General features: G+C 49.5%; 2 protein-coding genes across 2 annotated transcripts in view; one reads left to right on the forward strand and one right to left on the reverse strand.

The window, feature by feature from the left end:
• Positions 1–13607, reverse strand: part of MTERF3 (mitochondrial transcription termination factor 3) — a 37768-nt gene extending 24161 nt beyond the window's left edge. The window contains exons 1-7 of the mRNA XM_049773906.1: positions 13295–13607; positions 11584–11736; positions 9306–9495; positions 8829–8976; positions 8025–8096; positions 6857–7018; positions 3642–3894 (exon numbers count right to left, since the gene is read on the reverse strand). Coding sequence (XP_049629863.1) covers positions 3700–3894; positions 6857–7018; positions 8025–8096; positions 8829–8976; positions 9306–9495; positions 11584–11736; positions 13295–13592 — 1218 coding nt within the window. The 5' untranslated portion in view covers positions 13593–13607 and the 3' untranslated portion in view covers positions 3642–3699. The remainder of the gene's footprint in view (positions 1–3641; positions 3895–6856; positions 7019–8024; positions 8097–8828; positions 8977–9305; positions 9496–11583; positions 11737–13294) is intronic.
• Positions 13608–15983: 2376 nt separating this feature from the next.
• Positions 15984–19283, forward strand: part of PTDSS1 (phosphatidylserine synthase 1) — a 28482-nt gene continuing 25182 nt past the window's right edge. Inside the window, exon 1 of the mRNA XM_049773898.1 lies at positions 15984–16162. Coding sequence (XP_049629855.1) covers positions 15984–16162 — 179 coding nt within the window. The remainder of the gene's footprint in view (positions 16163–19283) is intronic.

Raw genomic sequence — 19283 nt, forward strand, 5'->3', positions numbered from 1 at the left:
ATGTCCACACAACCGGTACAGTGATCTAGGGGGTAAAATATCCCAAATGAGGCTGGCCAGGGGGCAGTGAGCTAGGCCTCAGGATCCAGGCTGGAGTGAAAGCGCCTCTGCATTCCCACTGGCTTCTCAGGATTATTCGCAAAGTCAAGGTATGAGCAGGGTATAGATGGTTCTTCAATTCAGTGTGCATGCAGGTAGTCTCGTCATCCTCTGGTGTCTGCTGGAGATCCCTTCCCCCGCCCCCCGAGCTTCAGATCAGTCCACAAGCTGCAGCTGAGCTCAAGCGGTAGGCGGCTGAACTAAACTGGATGGCACTGAATTATTTAACCCACAACATTCTGCACTTTCTATGCAGTGCTCACTTGCTGGCAGTGACAGCAGTGATGATCATCTCTGCAAACTCAGTGATGACGATGATGTCTATGCGGATGCCCTCACATCAGATACCGCTGAAGCTGTTTGGACATACAGATGAGGAGGAGGAGGAATCCAGCTGTGAAGGATTTGAACCTTTGTGATTTAGCTTAATTACTTGTTGAACTACAGTTCTCTGCACTTTATTTCAAGTTTTAAAGTTATTGTTGCTACAGTTTTTCTTTAGCAATACATATTAAAACAGATTTAACCTGCTGATTCCTCAATTCTTGTAATTGTTTTGGGTATATAGTCTTATTTTTGAAATTAACCAGTGGCTGCTGCATTTTCCACCTCACCTTCTACTCGAGTCACTACGTTTTCCCACTTTTTAGAGTAAAATAAGGGGGGTTGGCTCATACTCGGGTCAGCGTACAGCTGAGTATATATGGTATGTCCAGAAGGGCCAGGAATGGAGATCCAGTGATTTGTGCATGGCTTTGCATGCACAAGTTCAAGTTCTTTCCCTGGCACCACATGGTCTGCTGAGCACAAAATTGAGAGTAACTGCAAGATGCCCCTAAAGAAGGATCTATGAACTATCTAGCAGTCAATGAGGATCAATGAAACGATTATTCTGATAGGGTGTGAAGAAACTCAGTGTCTTGAAGGGCCCTGGTCAGAAGCTATCACCATTGACAAAATCTCTTTGGGCAATTTCTGAGCGAAGAGCCTGGAGTAACCTCTGGGCACCGCCAGATGTGTCCCCCTCCCTCCCTCCCCCTCAAAGAAGAGGTACTCCAGGCTCCCTTGTCTTTGTGTACAGTCATTAGTGTCATTGCACCAATGAAAACCCACAAATGGGTATGCTGCCACCAGGTGGCAAAACTATGCATAGTCACAAGCAGGAAAAGGAGAAACAGAAGGTAGCTTCAATAAAGCTATATAAAATCACCAGGATTCTTCAATGTATCGTAAAGCTGCTCTGAAACAAATGCTGGGCTGGAGAGAGAGTACAGCAGGTTGGGCTCTTGCCTTACACTTGGCCGACTTGGGATCAACCCCAGCATATTCCCCTTTCCATCACCCTTCCCCAGGCAGCCAGGAGGAATTCCTACCTGCTACAAAGCCAGCAGGTGAGCACTGCTAGGTGTGGCCCCAAAACTAACTACCCCCCCCCCAAATTCAAATAAAAAACTCAAACGCTGGTACCACGTAGGGTGTGGCTAGTACTACTGGGAGTCACTCCTGAACACAGAGCCAGGAAAAGCCCTTGGGTCTCCTCAGGTGTGCCCCACCCAAGAAAAAAGTAGACATTAACCCCTGGACTCTCTTTCAGGTACCAAAATCTAGACCAACATGTAAGAATAGTTATGCTTTTCGAGTCTGAGGATATTTTGATCACATGTAATCCTTAGAATAATCAGGATGATGAAATCACTGCCCAAGGTTATATCAGATCAGGAATGAAAGCGTACCCTTGCTCTCTTATTCATGTCACGGCTTCATTCCCTTCCCTTTTGCTTAGTATTGATGTCACTTGCACCTGCTTTCCTATGGCCCCTCCGCCACTTACAGTGGTGCTTACATTTGTCCTGACTTCAGTTCAGTTCTCTTGTCTATCAGGCCTCAGGCTCTCCACAGCTGCCCTGTACTCTTTTACCTGGGCCTCTGAGTTCCCGAGTGCCTTGACTTCACCAACCTTAGTAAACAGCATCTTTTTGGGCTAATTAAGAGGTCTACTTGGTTTTGTGACATATCTGGGGAAACTGGAGGACCAGGCAGTACTAGAGATCAAACTGAGGCTGCAGCACGCAAAATATACGCTCTAGTTTACTGAATCATCTCCTTGGCCCAAAAATGGTTGTTTGGGGAGGACCACTCTTTTTGCTGCTCAGGGATTATTCCTGGTGGTATTTTGGGAACCTTATGTGCAAGGCGAGAGCCTTGATCCTGATATAGTTTCTCCATGATTGAACTCATGTGAATTTTAAGGCCCCGACTTATAACTTTTTCACTTTCTTTTGGATAAAAGTTATAATTGCAATTCCAAAAATGCCATTAGTGGCCAGAGATGACATGGAGGTAGGGCGTTTGCCTTGTGTGCAGGACGGTGGTTTGAATCCCAGCATTCCATATGATCCCCCAAGCCTACCAGGAGCGATTTCTGAGCATAGAGCCTGGAGGAACCCCTGAGCGATGCTGGGTTGCACCCAAAAACAAACAAAATCGCCATTAGATCCTAAATAGGAACAGGTGGGTTTATTCTCTTTGACAACATATTTTTGTAAGATTTGGAGGCTGGAAGAGGAAAAAGTGATTTTTGGGGTGGGGTGGCAGAAAGTTCATTGGGCAAGAGAGGTAAATAACCATGACTCCAGTCATCATTTTGAGTGACTTTTAATATGCAAGTCACCTGCAACACGTGTGTATATGTGGGAGGGGCACATCTGACTGTGCTGGGGGACTCTGAGGACTTGAACTCCAGTGTGCGGAGTCAAGCTCATAAGCCAGCACTTTGGTACCCAGAGGGCCCTAGAGTGCGCGTGTGCTGCAGGCCCAGTCCCGCCCTTTCCATTCAGGCCTGGCACAAGTGGCCCAGTTCCTGCCTGGTTGTGGTCTTGGTTCTCCGTGTTACCTGAGTCTCACACCTGCCCGCACAACCCTCAGTATGTCTCCGGCCTTTTGTGGACATGTGACTTGAGACTGTCCCTGCTGGGGATCCGGAGAAGGCGAACGATGCTCTCCATGACCCCCCGTCCTCGATGTCACCTGCTGTGCTCTCTGGCCCCATTGGAATTGTGTTCTGGAGTGTCATCTGAGCCAGTGATTCTGGATGACTGATAAGAGAATGTTCCAAAAACATGTGACATAAATAAATAAAAATAAAATAAAGTGAGTTGTGAGAAGCCACGACAAGATCTGGAGCCTCCCGGCCTCCTTTTGCCTCCTCTCTCAGGTCCCCGAGGACCAGTGGAAAACAACCTCGGTCTTCATTCATTCATTCATTCATTCATTTATTCCCAACCTTGGGAAGAATAGAAATCGTAGAGTCACATCACTAGGAGCGCCTAAAAAACGTCTATAGGATGCAGACCCTCATTTGTGTTTCCATATTCACCAATGCAGAGTCAATGCTTTAAAAATGTGTTCATTTATTCACACATTCACTTGACATGATTACACTTGCAGTTTGCTTTGGAGGGGGGAGGCAAATGCAGCGGTAATCAGGGGTTACTCCTGGCTCTGTGCCCAGGGGACCCTATAAGATGCTGAGGCTCGAACCCGGTTGGCCGAGTGCAAGGCAAACACCCTCCCTGCTGTGTCATCAGTCCAGCCTCGGAACTAGAGAGTCTTTAAAAACGTCTCCAGGTCCTGCACTGAGGCTTTGGCGATCTCTTTGCAAAAGACCTCATCGGGCAGAGACGCCAGTTTGTCTAGAGGCACATAGTTTGGCTTTGCTGGGTCGTACTGGGCTCTTCCTAAGTAGCTGAGAAACAAATGTCGTTCTTTGACCTTGAAGAGCCGTGCGTTGAAGACCTAGAAATGGAACCAAAGCCAAAACCGACACTGAAATATTTGAGTAAGCGTTGGAGCAAGGCTGACATCCCTGCATTGGGTGCCATCGATGCCCAGAACTTAAAAGCCCAGAGGCACTGTGGGCAAATCAGGATTCCCAGCCTGCTGCCAACCAGGGTACAAGCAATCTCTGGCGTCCCATACTGTCCCCTGAACCATGCCAGGAGTGATTCCTGAGTGAGAGCTAGCAGTAAGCCTTGATCACACTAAGTGTGGCCCCAAAACCCAAATACAAAGCCACAAGCCAAAGGCCAAAGAATTGGGGGTCAGAGTGATAGAACAGTCATTAGGGTTTTGCAAGCCGCTGACCCGAGTTTGATCCCTGGCTTCCATATGATCTCCAGAGCCTGCCAGGAATAACACCTGAGTGCTGCTGGGTGTGGGCCCCCCCCCCCAATTTTTTTTTTTTGCTGTTGTTTTGGAGTCACACCTGGTGTGACCCTGACTGTACTCAAGGTCACTCCTGGAGGAACTCAGAAGACCCTATGGGATGGGGAGTCAAACCCAGGTCCATTGCGTGCAAGGCCTGTTCCCTACCCTCTGAGGGTATCATTTTTTTTAATCCCAGAAGAATTGAGTTGTTTGTTTTTCATTTTCTGTAGCTTTTTATTTCTACTTAAGTCAGTATACAGTATTTGCAACTTGTCCCTATCTTTACATATATGCATATAATTCAATTGTCTTATAAGTCATTAACTTTCCAACTTCATATTTAAAGATCTCTTCCTTAAAAAGTATACTGGGGAGTCTAGCAGGAGGGGGTTTGGCAGGCCCCCCGCCATGCCGGAGGCCTTCTTAACCAGGCCTAGCGGGGGTGCGGGACTTGGGTAACCCCAGCACCCCTCTACCGCCTTGCTCCAGATCTCCAGGTCTTCCCCGGGCCACATGCCTGGGCAAGACGGTGAGTAGGGCCCCTTGGTGGAGCTTGAATGTACCCTAGGCTTTCCCCCATTATCCATTCAGCTCCTTAGGGAGGGTCTGGGTGGGGCTCTGAACTTCTGGCCTCCCAGCTTCTTGAAGTCACTGGTAATCTCTGTCCAGTCTATATTTTCAAAATCGCGCAGGGGCGATACAAGAAACATTAATAGTACTCACTATCATTGAATTATGTTTTTATGTATGCACAATGTCCATTTTGTCCCTTCATAAGATGTCCCTTCATAAGATCATATTTCTCCTTAACTTCCTTAACTCCTATCATCATTACTCCTCATTTACCCTTTCTAACTTAAGTACTTTAGAGTCCTAAGTCACAGACCAAAGTGGTGCCCTAGAGTTAACACCCACCCAACTATTTTAAAAGGCATAAAAAGGACACTTATGTCTTTTCAACATTTTATGGTTGTTTTCTTTGATGGCTCTAACTTTTGCTGAATATTTTCTTATACAGTGACGTTCCCCCACCCCCATGTTTTTTATCTTCTCTTTGTGAACTGCTCAATATGGAATTTGGTGTGAAAGAATCCCTCAGTTTAATGCTTATGCTTGAACCAAGTCATGGGTATTGTTGGAAATGTTCTTACGCCCCCATATATCTGATAGCACCACGTGGCTTTATTTCTTGTTTGCTTAGGCACACTAAAATGGGAAAATACTATACATACCAATAAGTTCTTATCTAATAGAGATGGGAACACACAAATCTTGTAGTGCAATGAGACCTTACACCCTGAACACTGACATAAAGACCTGGCACAGGCCTCAGAAGAATGGGCATTCTCCATTCACCCCTGATCTAGAGAAGACATCTACAAAACATCCAAGGTTGTATATAACATTACCTGGAGGCATTTCTCTACCAGGGAAGACCCTACAGCTGCTCTGACATCTATCTACTCAAAAGAAACTTCCCTTAACACTGAGAAGACTTAACAAGAACAATGACCTGCTTACTGGACAGGGCTTGCTGTATTGCCCCTTAATTGTGAGGTTTGTCTATAACATCACCTGTAAGTAATCCTCTACCACGGAAGTCCCACCACTGCTCAGACATCGTCTTGCTCAAAAGAGACTTCCCTTAACACTGAGAAGACTTAACAACAACGACCTGCTTACAGGACAGGACTTCCTGCATTGCCCTTTCATGGTGAGGTGAAATGAGAAGACACTCCACATCATGACTTCAATGTAGGATATGCAGATTCCAGAATCTTTAATACAGAAACATGATACCAACAACAGAGACTATGTGAAAAGTGTGTTGGCACTACGGACAATGTCTTGGATTGGACGATAACTTGCCTGAAGCCTAGAATTGGTCTTATGTCAGGAAACTTCAGGGGTAGGATCTCTTTGTGTTTAGGCCAAGATTATTCCTTTCCATGCCTCTCATATTTTGGTGGACCTATGCAAACAACAATTGCCACTCTAACACCATTTTTACTGTGCTCCTTTGACTCTAATCCTTAAAATGCACCCACTTAAAATTTGAGGTTAACTTAAGCTAATATGCATGTACATGGAAATGTAAAAAATACTATGCCTCTAATGTGTAAGGAGTTACGTAAGTTTTATGGCTTTAGATTGCCTTGTGTGCTGTTAAGAAATATTAAAATGTGCTACAATCTGGGGAATTGAGGGACAAAGTAATTGTACATGGATTCTGTTTTATTTATCTTAACATTCTTTGGCTGAAAGTTCAAAGTTAAGATATCAGCAAGGGGATTCTTCTGAGAATTATGTTATGGGTGATTGTCCTTACACTGTACCTTTACCTTGTCCTCTTTCTTTGCATCTTTTTTCTCATAATTCAAAAAAAAAAAAAAAAAAAGTATACTGGAAGGGCCAGAGCAAGAGCACAACAGGTAGGGCTTTTGTCTTGCATATGACTGACCCTGGTTGGATCCCCCAGAATCCCATACAATCCCTGAGCTCACCAGGAGCGATTCCTGAGTGCAGAGCTAGGCTGCCCTGTCCCTCTCACCTGCGGGAACCTGACAATGAGGTGGTGAGGCACCCCCATCTCGTTGTGCACGAAATCAAAAGTCTCTGTCAGTTTCCTCTTATTGCCAGTCAGCAGCTTTGGGACTCTGGTCACCATGTGCTGAATCTCGTTCCGTTTAAAGCCGAGTTCAAGTCTGTACACCTGAGATGGACGGAGAGGGAGAAAAGCACAGTGGAATGTGGCGATTGTGGACACAACATTTCTGTCCAGAGAGCTAGAACTGTGCCCTCGAGTGATTACAGCCTTGGGGGTGACAGTGATTTCCCAGTCCTGTGACCATCAGAAATATTATCCAGACGGGCCACAGCAATAGCATAGCAGGCAAGGCACTAACCTTGCACGTGGCCAACCCAGATTCCCCTGGTATCACATAGGGTTATCTGAGCATCATCAGGAGTGATTCCTGAGTGCAGAGTCAGAAGAAACCCCTGAGCAGTGTCAGGTGTGGCCCCAAAACCAAAACCAAAACTAAAACGAAGATCAGTTATAAAGCTATCCCCATAAGGAGCTGGAACATTAGTGAGTAGGGGAGAGCAATGAAGGTTCTAGAAGGATCTCCTGCCACCCAGTCTGGCAGGAACTGTGTCCAAGTGCCCTCAAACCCCCTGCTCCCAGGAACATCCTCCAATCTGTAATCTCAAAAGAAAATCCAGGTCAGATGCCAAAGAGGATAACCCTGGTCAGGCTTGCGGTGGGCAAACCCTGTGCTACCTCTCCCCATACCCTCAACTCCCAGGTAACTGCCTCTCCCTGCTGCACCATAGCAGGTACCCCAAGATCAAGAACCTCTTCTTCAGCCCAGTGCCCAACAGTGTCTCCAGACAGAGCTCAGTAGTGACCACAGGGAATGATAGCAGGCTGCTGCCCGCTGCCCGCTGCCCTCTCCCCTCCATGTCTTGGCCTCCGGAGTCATGTCATTCCTATGGGACAGGTACCTGGGTGCTCACAGTGGGCCAGAGAACAGACTGCTCCGATTTCCTGGTTCTACACGACAACTGACTTGTGTCATGTGACCAGCACATTAGAAATGCCTACTTGTGCAAAGGATGAGGCGGTTTTTAGAAGATGCTCTGCGGGAAATCTAGCTTTCTCCAATTGCCAAGACTGACCCACCTACTTGGAGACCTGAGACCCCAAAGGGCCCTACCTTCATATTTTCCTTCACGGGTTCCAGACTTCCGGTAAGCAGCCGTGGGAGACGAACCACCAGCTCTCGAGTCTGCAGGATGTAAAACAATCTTCTGTTAACTCAGTAACTTGAAAAATCAGTGGACACCACCATGAACTAAAAACTAAACGCAGGGGCCAGAGCAATAGCACAGTGGATAGCGCATTGGCCTTGCACACAGCGGACCCAAGTTCAATACCCCCATTCCATATGTTCCCTGAGTCTGCCAGGGCCAAGAGTAACCCCAGTGCCGCTGCACATGGCCAAAATTATTTTAAAAAAATCCTTTTCTGGGCCTAGAGCAATAGCACTAAAAGTGAAATAACTGGAGCCAAGAAAGACATCAACTTAATGTAGATCAAGGCCAAAGCAACTCGTGAAAACAGAACTTGGGGAACCAATCTGGTGGATTATTGTAAAATCAGTCATGTGTAAGCTTGAGAGTGATTCATTCTTGTGCAGAACACAGCAGATGCCTACAGAATTCCTCTCAGCCAAATGTCTGTTAGAAACAGTAGCTTTAGCAGCCAGAGTGATAGCACAGTGAGGAGGGCATTTGCCTTGCACAGAGTCAACCTGAGTTTGATCCCTAGCATCCTGTATGGTCCTCCAAGTACTGCTAGAAGCGATCCCTGAGTGCAGAGACAGGAGTAAGCCCTGAGCACTGCCAGGTCTTGCCCCCAAACCCCACAACAAACAGACAAACAGAATTCAAATGAAACAGAAGCTTTAATGGTCACCAAAGACAATGAATGTGGAAATGCACAAACTTTTCACTTTTACCTTCTTCACACTTAGTTCCAGCTCTTTCTGGAAAAATCCCAATCTGTTGTCCAGTCTTTCCACCGAAAAACTCAGCAGGAAGGGCGCATTCCGGACCATCTGTGTAATGTCTGCTTTACTGAAGTTCTTGGACTGCAGATAAGCCACTCTAGGGGGTGGGGGGGGGCAGCAAATGAAAACACAAAGGAATACACAGATGGTCAAGTCATGCTGGTGATTTTGTTGTTTTGGGGCCACACCCACGGGCTACTCAGGGCCTACTACTGGCTCTGCGTTCAAAGATCCCTCCTGGCAGTGCTTGGGGAACAGCACAGGATGCCAGGGAAGGAACTTGGCTTGATTGCGTCTAAGACAAATGCCCACCTGCTGTGGTCCTGAAGAGAATATTTGCTCAGGATTTTAAGGGTGTTTTCAGGAGATGAACACGGTTCCCGCAAAACATGCTTGGAGTGTGGTGAGACTGCCCCCAAGGACTACCTGGTCTTGAGATTTTCAAGGTCTTCAGCAAAAATAGCATAATTTTTGCTCAAGAAGGCCCCCAGCTGGTTCTCCTCAATGCCCAGGTCTTTCAGGAACAGGAGGACTTGCTTAATGTCTTTGTCAAAGTCCAGTCTCAGGAGAAGATTGGCCATGTCAGGATGCTTTTCTATCTTGGACAAATTCACTCCTGGAATGGAATAAAGAACAAACACGGCTTAGTGATCCCACTCAACTCCGTCTTTGTGCTGAGGAGAGAAAGTCTGACGGTGACGAAGAGTGAGCACTGGTCCAGAGGAGAAGTGAAATGGGCCATGGGTACTTCTGACCACTTGACCACAAAACTGGCTATGGAACTAAAAACTGGTAAAATGAAAAAAGACAGCATTTACTTCAAGGCTGCACGCAGAGAGGAAAGACAGTATATTCTGGGCTAAGCTGCTTCCCTCAACGCACTGAGACCATCAGACATTGGCCCGCAACCTCCACTTTCCAGGCTTTCAACACTGTTTGAAGGATGCACGCTCCTGGGACCTAAGCGATCCCCAGTGATCGCTTACCTGTGACCTGCAAAGAAACTTTTTCTTTGATTTAAAGACATTTAGTGGGTAGAGCATAGTACAGAATGGATAAGGCATTTGCCTTATATGCAGCTAACCTGGGTTTGAGCCCTGGCATCCCATATGGTCCCCCAGCCTGCCAGGAGTAACCCCCTGAGCACCCCAAACCAAAACTATAAAAGTCATTTCTGGGGCCAAAGTGATAGTAAAGCAGGTAAGGCTCTTGTCTTGGATGTAGCTGACCCAGGTCTGATCCCCAGCATCCAATATGGTCTACATAGAAATATAAAATCCAGGGGCTACCTCGCTGCAAGCCACCAGGCCCAGACAGGAAGTACTGAAAAAGTGCTTTCCCCCCATGGAAAAAGGAGAGCAGAATTTCTTCAAGGGACATCCGGGTTCAGCAAGAATCACTAGGGGTAAACACTTGTTATATCCACCCAGTTCCATCATGCACCCCTTATTCTCATGAGGTCCTGGTAATGCTTTTCCTGCATCCTACAGGGAAGAGGAAAGCTGAGGTGGCAGTAGGTGACAAGGTTAATGAGGATTGAAGAGAAACCTACAGAGAGAGAAAGAGGAAAAGGGGGGGGGGGGCGCAGAGAGAGACATAGGGAAGGCAGAGATCAGAGAGCAGAGACAGTCTGAAGAAAAAGACAGAATGGAAGGGAGAGAGAGAAACTGAAGGATAAAGAACACAGGGTCAATAGCATCTGCTACCCCACGACTCCACCGCACCCCCTGAATGTCAGGACATTCGCCTACTGAATGAAGTCTTGAAGGAGCATAGGGAAGTGGAGCAGCGAGAATCGGCAAGATTAGGAACTCTGAGAAAATAAAATGTAGTCAAGGAAGGAACAAAATCAGAGCAGACTTGCCGGAAGGCAGCAGGCAGTATGTAGAGAAGTAAGGTGACGAGGGGCCAGAGAAATAGCATGGAGGTAGGATGTTTGCCTTGCATGCAGAAGGACAGTGTTTCAAATCCCAGCTTCCATATGGTCCCCTGAGCCTGCCAGGAGCGATTTCTGAGCATAGAGCCAGGAGGAACCAGCGTGTAGTCGGGTTTGGCCCCTCCCCCCCAAAAAGAAGTAAAGTGACCTCGATAGTGTCACCCTCAGTATATCAAAAAACCATGCGCATGTGCGAAGGCGTGGTGCAGACACACAGTCCCTATGAATGCTATCAGGCTTTTATTTTATTTTATTTTGGTTGGGGGGCCCACCCAGAGCACTCAGAGGTTATACTCCTGGCTTTGCACTCAGAAATTGCTCCTGGCAGGCTCAGGGGACCATAGGGGATGGCGGATCAACTCCGGGTCCATCCCAGGTTGGCAACGTGCAAGGCACAGTCCCCACCACTGCGCTATCACTCCAGCCCCAGCACAGACTTTTAGACGCTCAATATAAAATCTAAGAAAGCTCATCAGAGAACCCTGAGAAGGCAGACACGAACAGCAGGATGCAGGCTGAGGGAGACACAATCCTTCCTTAGAGGTGAACAAGCAGGGGCTGGGGAGACAGCTGATGGCAATGCATGTTCCCCCAAGTGCTGCTGGAAAATCCCCCAAGCACAGAGCAGGAAGTGATGCCCCCAATATTTCTGCGTGTGGCCCAAATAATACCACAATCCCCCCAAAAAAGGATTCAAACTGCTCATTTGAACACACTACAAAATCAGTCATCTGGATACTGGAGTTCCCAGCGATGGCTTTGACGTACCCAGAAGCACGAGTTTTTGCAGCACCTCTGAATGATCCACATAATCTCGAAGCGTAAATGAAAACGGGGGTGACGGAGGGTCAGCGACGATCCGGATGGCATCCTGCTCGGAGATCGGCTGCAGTGGAGACACAGGTGGCAAATCATCTAGTTCTTTGATGGCAACCATGTGGAAAGAGAGAGAGAAGCTGTTGGTTCAAACTCAGCTCAGGATGCCTGGACCGAGAGCACCGCACCTTCTGCTCCAGTCTTTGGGGATCTCGGGCTCCTTTCTGAAGTTCTGAAAGCCTAAGGGATCCAAATATTTCTGTCTCTCACCCCTGCTCTCCCCAACCAGCCTGGCTTCTGCTGACGTTTCTTTGGGGATATCAGGTTCAACCCTCCCTCCCTTGCTCCCTCCCTCCCCTCCTTTCTTGCTTGCCACACTAGCTGTCTTGATTGGTTCTAGACTGGGGACAAAAATATGGTGCTCCAGTTTTCCTCTACCCTGTATCCTTCTTCATTTCTTACAGCCAGCTCTTCCTCTCTGCAGGCCCACACTCCCCAGCCTTTGATGTTTATCTCATCGGGGTGAGTTATTTCTTGCATAAGAATATTCCTAGAGCTGGCAGTACAGGAAAATGGGCAGTTCTGAAACCTGGTGCTCATGAGATTGTGTGTTAATCAGAACTTGTGTTTTCTTGGTCTTTGAGTCAGGCCTGGAAGTGCTCAGGGGTTACTCCTGGCTCTGCACTCAGGGATCATTCCTGGCTATGTGGGACCCTATGGGCTGCCCAAGATCGAACCTGGGTTGGCTGCATGTAAGACAAGCACCCTCCCTTCTGTGCTATCACTCCAGCCACTCAAAAGAACTGCTATTTGTTATCCTGGTAGTCGGCACACAGCCTAATGACTATGTCAAAAATATACAGATGTGTAGACATCAAAAGGATCCATTTTACTTGATGTAAATCCCAACCCTCATCAATATAAAAACCACTCAAAAAGGGTGTTTTTGGAGGGAAGGGTTTTGGCCATACCCGGCAGCGTTCAGCCGTTATTCCTGGTTCTGCGCTCAGAAATCACTCCTGGCGAGTTTGGGGAACCATGAGATGCTAAAGATCGAACCTTGGCCAGCCGTGTACAAGGCAAATGCCCTACCCACTGTGCTATTTCTCCAGTCCCCAAAGTTTTTATTTTTATTTTTTTTTGGGGGGTGCCATACCCTGTGGTGCTCAGGGGTTACTCCTGGCTGTCTGCTCAGAAATAGCTCCCGGCAGGCACGGGGGACCATATGGGACACCGGAATTCGAACCAGACACCTTAGGTCCTGGATCAGCTGCTTGCAAGGCAAACAACCGCTGTGCTATCTCTCTGGGCCCTTATTTTTATTTTTTAATAAAGAATAAAAAATTGGGGCTGGAGAGGGAGCACAGTGGAAGGGTGTTTGCCTTGCATGCTGACAGACGGTGGTTCAAATCCTGGCATCCCATATGGTCTCCTGAGCCTGCCAGGGGTGATTTCTGAGCCCAGAGCCTGGAGTAAAGTGCTGCCCGGTGTGACCCAAAAACCAAAAAAAGAAAGAATCAAAATCGAAAGCATTTGGAAAGACTACGTGCGTAACTATGAGATCAAACAAGTCAAGAAACAGACTTGGTCTTGTTTTCTTTCTTTGGATCCTCCTCCTAAGTGGCCCCTGGTAGGTGCTAACAAGGGACAACAGTTGTATTACCTTCCAGCGACAGTGCCATATCCAAGTCAGGTGACTTTGGTGACAGCTTGTTCAAGGGGCCCTGTAGAGCACTTGGGGTAGTGCCTGTCTCCTGCTGGCTGCAGTGAACCGGTGGCCTCCTCTCCCTGAAGAAAGTCACCCTGCGAGCCTCAAATCCCCGCTGGGGATGTGCAGAAGCACCAGTCATCAGTGGGACTCGAAGTCTTGGGATGCAAGTTCTGAGTCCTGCAGCACTAATGAAGTGTCTCACTTGAATCGGGTGGAGCCATCTGGGGATCTGCTGGGCAAACAGAGCCATTTCCCTTCCAGTGAGTGGCCTAGGAAGCAAGAGACAGAGAGAGAAGCCATCATTTAAGTGGATGTGAAAAGAAGCCCTAAGAGGGCATCAGGAAGGAAGGCTCAATTACAAATCCAAGGATATTTTTATTTTTATTTTTTTGGCTTTTAGGACCACCTGGCAGTGGTCAGGTGTTACTCCTGGCTCTGCGCTCAGGGAACCATGTGGGGTGCTGGGGATCAAACCTGAGTAGGCTGCATGGCTGTGTGCAAGACAGTTGCCCCCCTGCTGTGCTCTTGCTCCATCCCCAGGACAGGAACTTCTTAAGGAGAATAAGGAGATGGAGCGAGAGAGATGGGAAGAGAGCAGAAAGAATTGGCCTTGCAGTAGACTGTAGGGGGCCTCGACCTGGGTTTGAATCCTAGTACCACAGATGGTCCCCTGAGCACAGCCAGGGAGGGGTTCATGCACAGAGCCAGTAAGAGCCTCAAAGCACGATAAGGAGAATCCCCACCCTCCCTCAACAAGAGCAACAACAAAAAGATCTTTTATAGTGAAAAAGCAAAACTACTGGTCAGAGAAACTTTTAAAGCAAAAAGCTGTCAATGCATGGATGGGGCTGGAGTGATAGCATAGTGGGGAGGGTATTTGCTTTGCACACAGCTAACCCGGGTTTGATACCTGGCATCCCATACAGTCTCCAGAGCCTGCCAGGGGCGATTTCTGAGTGCAGAGCCAAGTGCAAGTGACAGTACTACCCAACTGATCTGTTTAACTTGAAGAAAAGAAAGGGACACAATTAAGCATTCTTGAAATTTGGTTTGAAGGAGGGTTAATGAGCAGGCTGATGATCAAAGCAACATGGCATGTTTCAAAGATGTTAGTCATAAAATAAAAGGCCCCGTCATAATGAATCATTCAGTTGCTCTTGAATCGTCCTCTAAACTGAGTGTTTGATGATTCCACGAATAAGACTGGTCCTCAAAACCCAGTTTGTGTCAATTCACTTCCACTCTGGAAAAAGAGGAAAAAAGCAATGCCTTCCATCAAGAAAAAGGCAACATTTAATAGCAAACTAAGTGGTAGAAATAAACCATCAACTAGGAATATATATTGTGGCTGAGAGAGTAGTTTGAAAGACTTTTTCGTTGCTTTGGGCCACAACCGGCGGTGGTCAGGGGTCACTCCTGGCTCTGCAGTCAGAACTCGGTCCTGGCTCGGGGGACCCTATGGGATGCTGGAGACTGAATTGACATCTGTCCTGGTTAGGCCAGTGCTCTCTCTCTGGGCTCAGTTTTAAAGACTTGCATCAGAAAAGGCGGTGGGTCCTTTTAGGTCTAGGAATAAAAAGGGATTTCCTATTCAGCTTTAACTAGAAAGGCAAATGGGATGTATGCGGTTGGATAGAAATTAAGCCAGTCCACATAAAACATAGCATGGCCAATGGAAAACGGTATGAAAACACCGAATATAAATGGGTCCCTCTGAACGGTTGCATGTCGTCTTTTGCTTATCCCCCCCCAAAAAAGTGATGGATTTCAGCTGGTGTTTTGCGCTGGATTAGAGAAAACAAAATGGCAGGTGTAACCAAGCAGAGGGGGGGTGTCTTTTGAGAGTGGTCTGGCAAAGGTCGTCTCCACAGCATTGTGAAGTGATCTGCTTGGTTTCTCTTCCTTTGGGGGCCTCCTTGGCGTCCGCGCTCCCCGCTCACCTCCTTCGGCTCCCCAAACCTGGAGGAAGCGATCCGGGAAGCGCAGAGCTCGGCCCTGCTCTCCCTGGGCACCAGCGAGGCGCCTCCGAAGGCGCTTCCGGAACGAAGGACCCGGCCAAGGTCCCGCCTGACGCAGAAGCTCCGTCGTGACGTCATCAGCCCCGCCCAGGCACCCGAGCCAATCGCCGAGGCCGTGCTCGCCCGCAGCCCGCCCCCGTGGCCCCGCCCCCGCAGAAAAGCCCCGCCCCCGTCCTCCTGCGCCTGCGCCTCGCGGAGTCCCCGCCCGACGCAGAAGCCCCGCCTGCAGACGTCATCAGCCCCGCCCAGGCAGCACGAGCCAATCGCCGAGGCCGTGCTCGCCCGCCGCCCGCCCCCGAGGTCCCGCCCCCGCCGCGAAGCCCCGCCCCCGGCCTTCTGCGCCTGCGCCCGCGGCGACGCAAGCAGCCAAAGCTCCGCCCACCCACGGAGGCCCCGCCCCACGCAACCACTCCTTCCAATCAGTTGCATGCACCGCCCATATGGGCCGTGTCCTAGACCGCGCTGCTCAGACTCCGCCCCGAGCCCGGCTTGAGACTCCGCCCACAGGGGGCCGCGGCAGACGCCACGCCTCGCACGCCCGCCCGGCGTCCAGGCTGCGCGGCGGGCGTCGTCCCGTCCCGTCCGTCCCGTCCCGTCCCGTCCCGTGGCGGGCGGCGGCGGGCATGGCGTCGCGCGCGGGCAGCCGGACCCTGAGCAAGGACGACGTGCATTACCGCCTGCACTTCCGCATGATCAACGAGCAGCAGGTGGAGGACATCACGCTGGACTTCTTCTACCGGCCGCACACCATCACGCTGCTCAGCCTCACGGTCGGCAGCCTCATGGGCTTCGCCTTCACCAGGTGCGCCGCGCCGGACGGGGCCGCCCCGGGGGCTCAGGCGCCGCCCCGAGCCCTCCGTGGAGGGTCCATCCCGGGAGGCCTGGGGGATGCTGGGGCCGGCCCGGGTAGGTAGGCCGCGTGCCAGCAGCTGCAGAAATCAATCGATCCATCAATCAGTCAATCAGTCAATCAATCAATAAGTGTCCTTCCCGCCGCGCTGCGCTCCAGCCCCGAGACAGGAGCCTGGAGGGAAGGGCCTGGCTGGGGTCCAGGGGAAGGGAAGGCTCGCGGGCTCCCTTTGCTGGCCACAGGGCGAGCGTCCCTGTCCCTGTCCCTGTCCCTGTGCCTGTCCCTGCGCCTCCCATGCGCCCAGACCTTCACTGTCCAGCCGCTGGGACCCAGGCCCAGCAGCCCCACATCCTGACATCCCTGGGATGGACCCACAGTCTGGGTGGCCTGTTGGGGCCCCTGGAAGAAGGAAGGAAGGAAGGGAGGGAGGGAGGGAGGGAAGAAGGAAGGAAGAAGGAAGGGAGGAAGAAGGAAGGGAGGGAGGGAAGAAGGAAAGAAGAAGGGAGGGAGGAATAAAGGAAGGAGGGAGGAAGGAAAGGATGAAGGAAGGAAGAAGGGAGGAAGGGAGGGAGGGAGGAAGGAAAAAACATGAAAAGAAGGAACGAAGGACGGTGAGGGAAAAGTATGAAATGAAAGGAAGGAAGGAACCTGAATTTCCTGAGCATCTCTTGGCAGGCCACTGTTCCCCCAAAAAGAAAAGAAACAAACATTTTTTTATTATCGATTTTTGGGCCACACCTGGTTCTGCAATCAGGCATCACTCCTGCTGGTGCTCAGGGGAACTTGGATGGTGGGGATTGAAGCCTGGTCAATGTGTGCAAGGCAAGCACCCTCCCCGATGTCCTATTCCTCTTCTCCCAAAATAAGAGAACTTTAACGCATGTATTTATGGATTCCGACCGTCACCAACCCAGAGTTCGTTCCAGTCCAGGCAAATCCTGACCACGGGGTCCCAAACACTCAGGCACAGAAATGGAACTAAAAGGGCCTCTACCTCCCCAGCCACAGAAGTTAAGAAGTGGCCCACGGGCTTATGCCCCTGATTCCTCACCACCTCTTTCCATTTAGCCTCAAAATCCATGTCTGAGGGCATGAGCTATTATACCACAGTGGGGAGACTATTTGTCTTGCATGCAGTCAACCTGGGTTCTATTCGGGTATCCCACTTGGTTTCCCCAGGCTAGCCAGGAGTGAGTGAGAGAGAGAGAGGCAGAGACAGACAGAGAGACAGAGAGAGAGACACGCTTGTCCAGCACATCCAACATACATTAGAGTCTTGGTCCTTTTGGGGGATTTCTTTGCTGTGGTGAGGTCTGTGGTTCTTCTGACAATTATAGGCCACTCAGGCTGGAAGTTCAGTGTTAAGGGGCGGGAGGACCCCTGAAGTGTCAACCCTGCCGGGGCTTGGGGGAGATTATGGGGTGCCAGACACTGACCTTTTTCGGGTATCTACTACACAGGTGCCTTAAGTGCTGTACTCTGTCTCCGCCCCTTGACTTTTGTGTTTCTGGACTCTGAATTTACCTACACGAATATAAAGTGCCTGGAGCAGTTATTTTCAGGACTGAAGGATACAAACTGCTTTTTTTGGTTGTTGATTTGCTTTTGGCTTTGGGACCACGCCCAGCAGTGCTCAGGGTTACTCCTGGCTCCAGGCTCAGGACTTCTCATCCTGGAGATCAAACCCCATGCAAGGCCTTAGCTGCTCTAAGAACCTGTTCACAAGCTGCATTTTCAGTGATTCCAGACCCACTGGCATCAGCCTGACCCTTTCTAGGGTCACTCTCAGAAGCCAGAGGTCCAAGGGCTTTGGAGACAGAAGCTGCCTTAACTCTCTTCTCTCTACCCTTCCTCAGGGATTTGATTTTCTCACTGAATTTTATCTTGCACCACCCACTTTCCCCCTGCAGCCTCTGAATTTCCCACTGTTTTTATCTGTATGTCACTGAGAATACTTGGAAATACCTCCTGGGTTGATCTGATGGGAGGGTTTGGTTCTTTAGTTTTGGGGCCACACCCAGCTGTGCTCTGGGATCACTCTTGGCCAGGCACGGCCTGGGTGCTGGGCATTGAACTCAGGTCTCCTGTTGGCAGGACAAGCACCTTCACCCCTGTCCTGTGGACCTCTAGTTCATGTTTTCAAGGAAACGTGTGATGGGTGATGATGAGAAAACTTGGTGATGGATAAGCACTGAGTGTTCTGTTTCTTGCCTGTCTTTTTTTCCCTTCTTGGACCATACCTGGCAGTGCTCAGGGCTTTTGCTCTGGCTCCGCACTCGCTCAGGAATACTGTTGGCGGTACACCGAGGACCCCAAGGGATCCAACTTGGGTTGGCCATGTGCATGGCAAACATCCTCCCCGCTGTGCTATGGCTCTGGCCCTAGCTTGGCTGGTCTTGCCCCAGTTCCTACTCAGCAATGTATGACTTTGATGCTTATTGCATTTGTCCCAAGTGAAAACTGGTCTGCCTTCAGGAAGGAAAAGTGTGAATGGCAAGCAGTAACTAGTAACTGTCTTGGATGGCCCTTTGCCCGTCCAGTTTCACGTTAGCATCAGATGAACTCCATTGTGGTGCCTGGCGGAGGTGGAATTACTTTAGGAGGTAGCACAGTAATCATGATTTTGTTTCTGTTCCTTTTGTTTCGGGGCCAATCCTGGCAATGCTTGGGGTCTATATGGGGTGCCAGGGATCAAACCCAGGTTGGAGAGTTCATTTGAGAGTACAGCAAATGCCCTCCCTGCTGTCCTATCTCTCTGGTCCAGTGATAATGATTCTGGGCGTTGAGAAGGGGGCACACTTGGGGATGCTCGAGAGTTCCTCCTTGCTCTGTGCTCAGAAATCACTCTTGGCAGGCTCAGGGGACCATATGGGGTGCCAGGGATCCAATCCCAGGCTGACCTTATGCCAAGCAAACACCCTCCCCTATGTTACACTCCAGCCCCTAATCAGGGGTGGGGAACAAGTGCAACACAAAGAGCCCATATTTTAAACTGAGAGACAGAGAGCCACACCATGCATTGACCTGCCAGACAGACAGACACTCACATCTCATTTTAACAGTCATCCATTAA

The sequence above is a fragment of the Suncus etruscus genome, chromosome 5, assembly GCF_024139225.1.
Source record: "Suncus etruscus isolate mSunEtr1 chromosome 5, mSunEtr1.pri.cur, whole genome shotgun sequence".
Classification (NCBI taxonomy): domain Eukaryota; kingdom Metazoa; phylum Chordata; class Mammalia; order Eulipotyphla; family Soricidae; genus Suncus; species Suncus etruscus.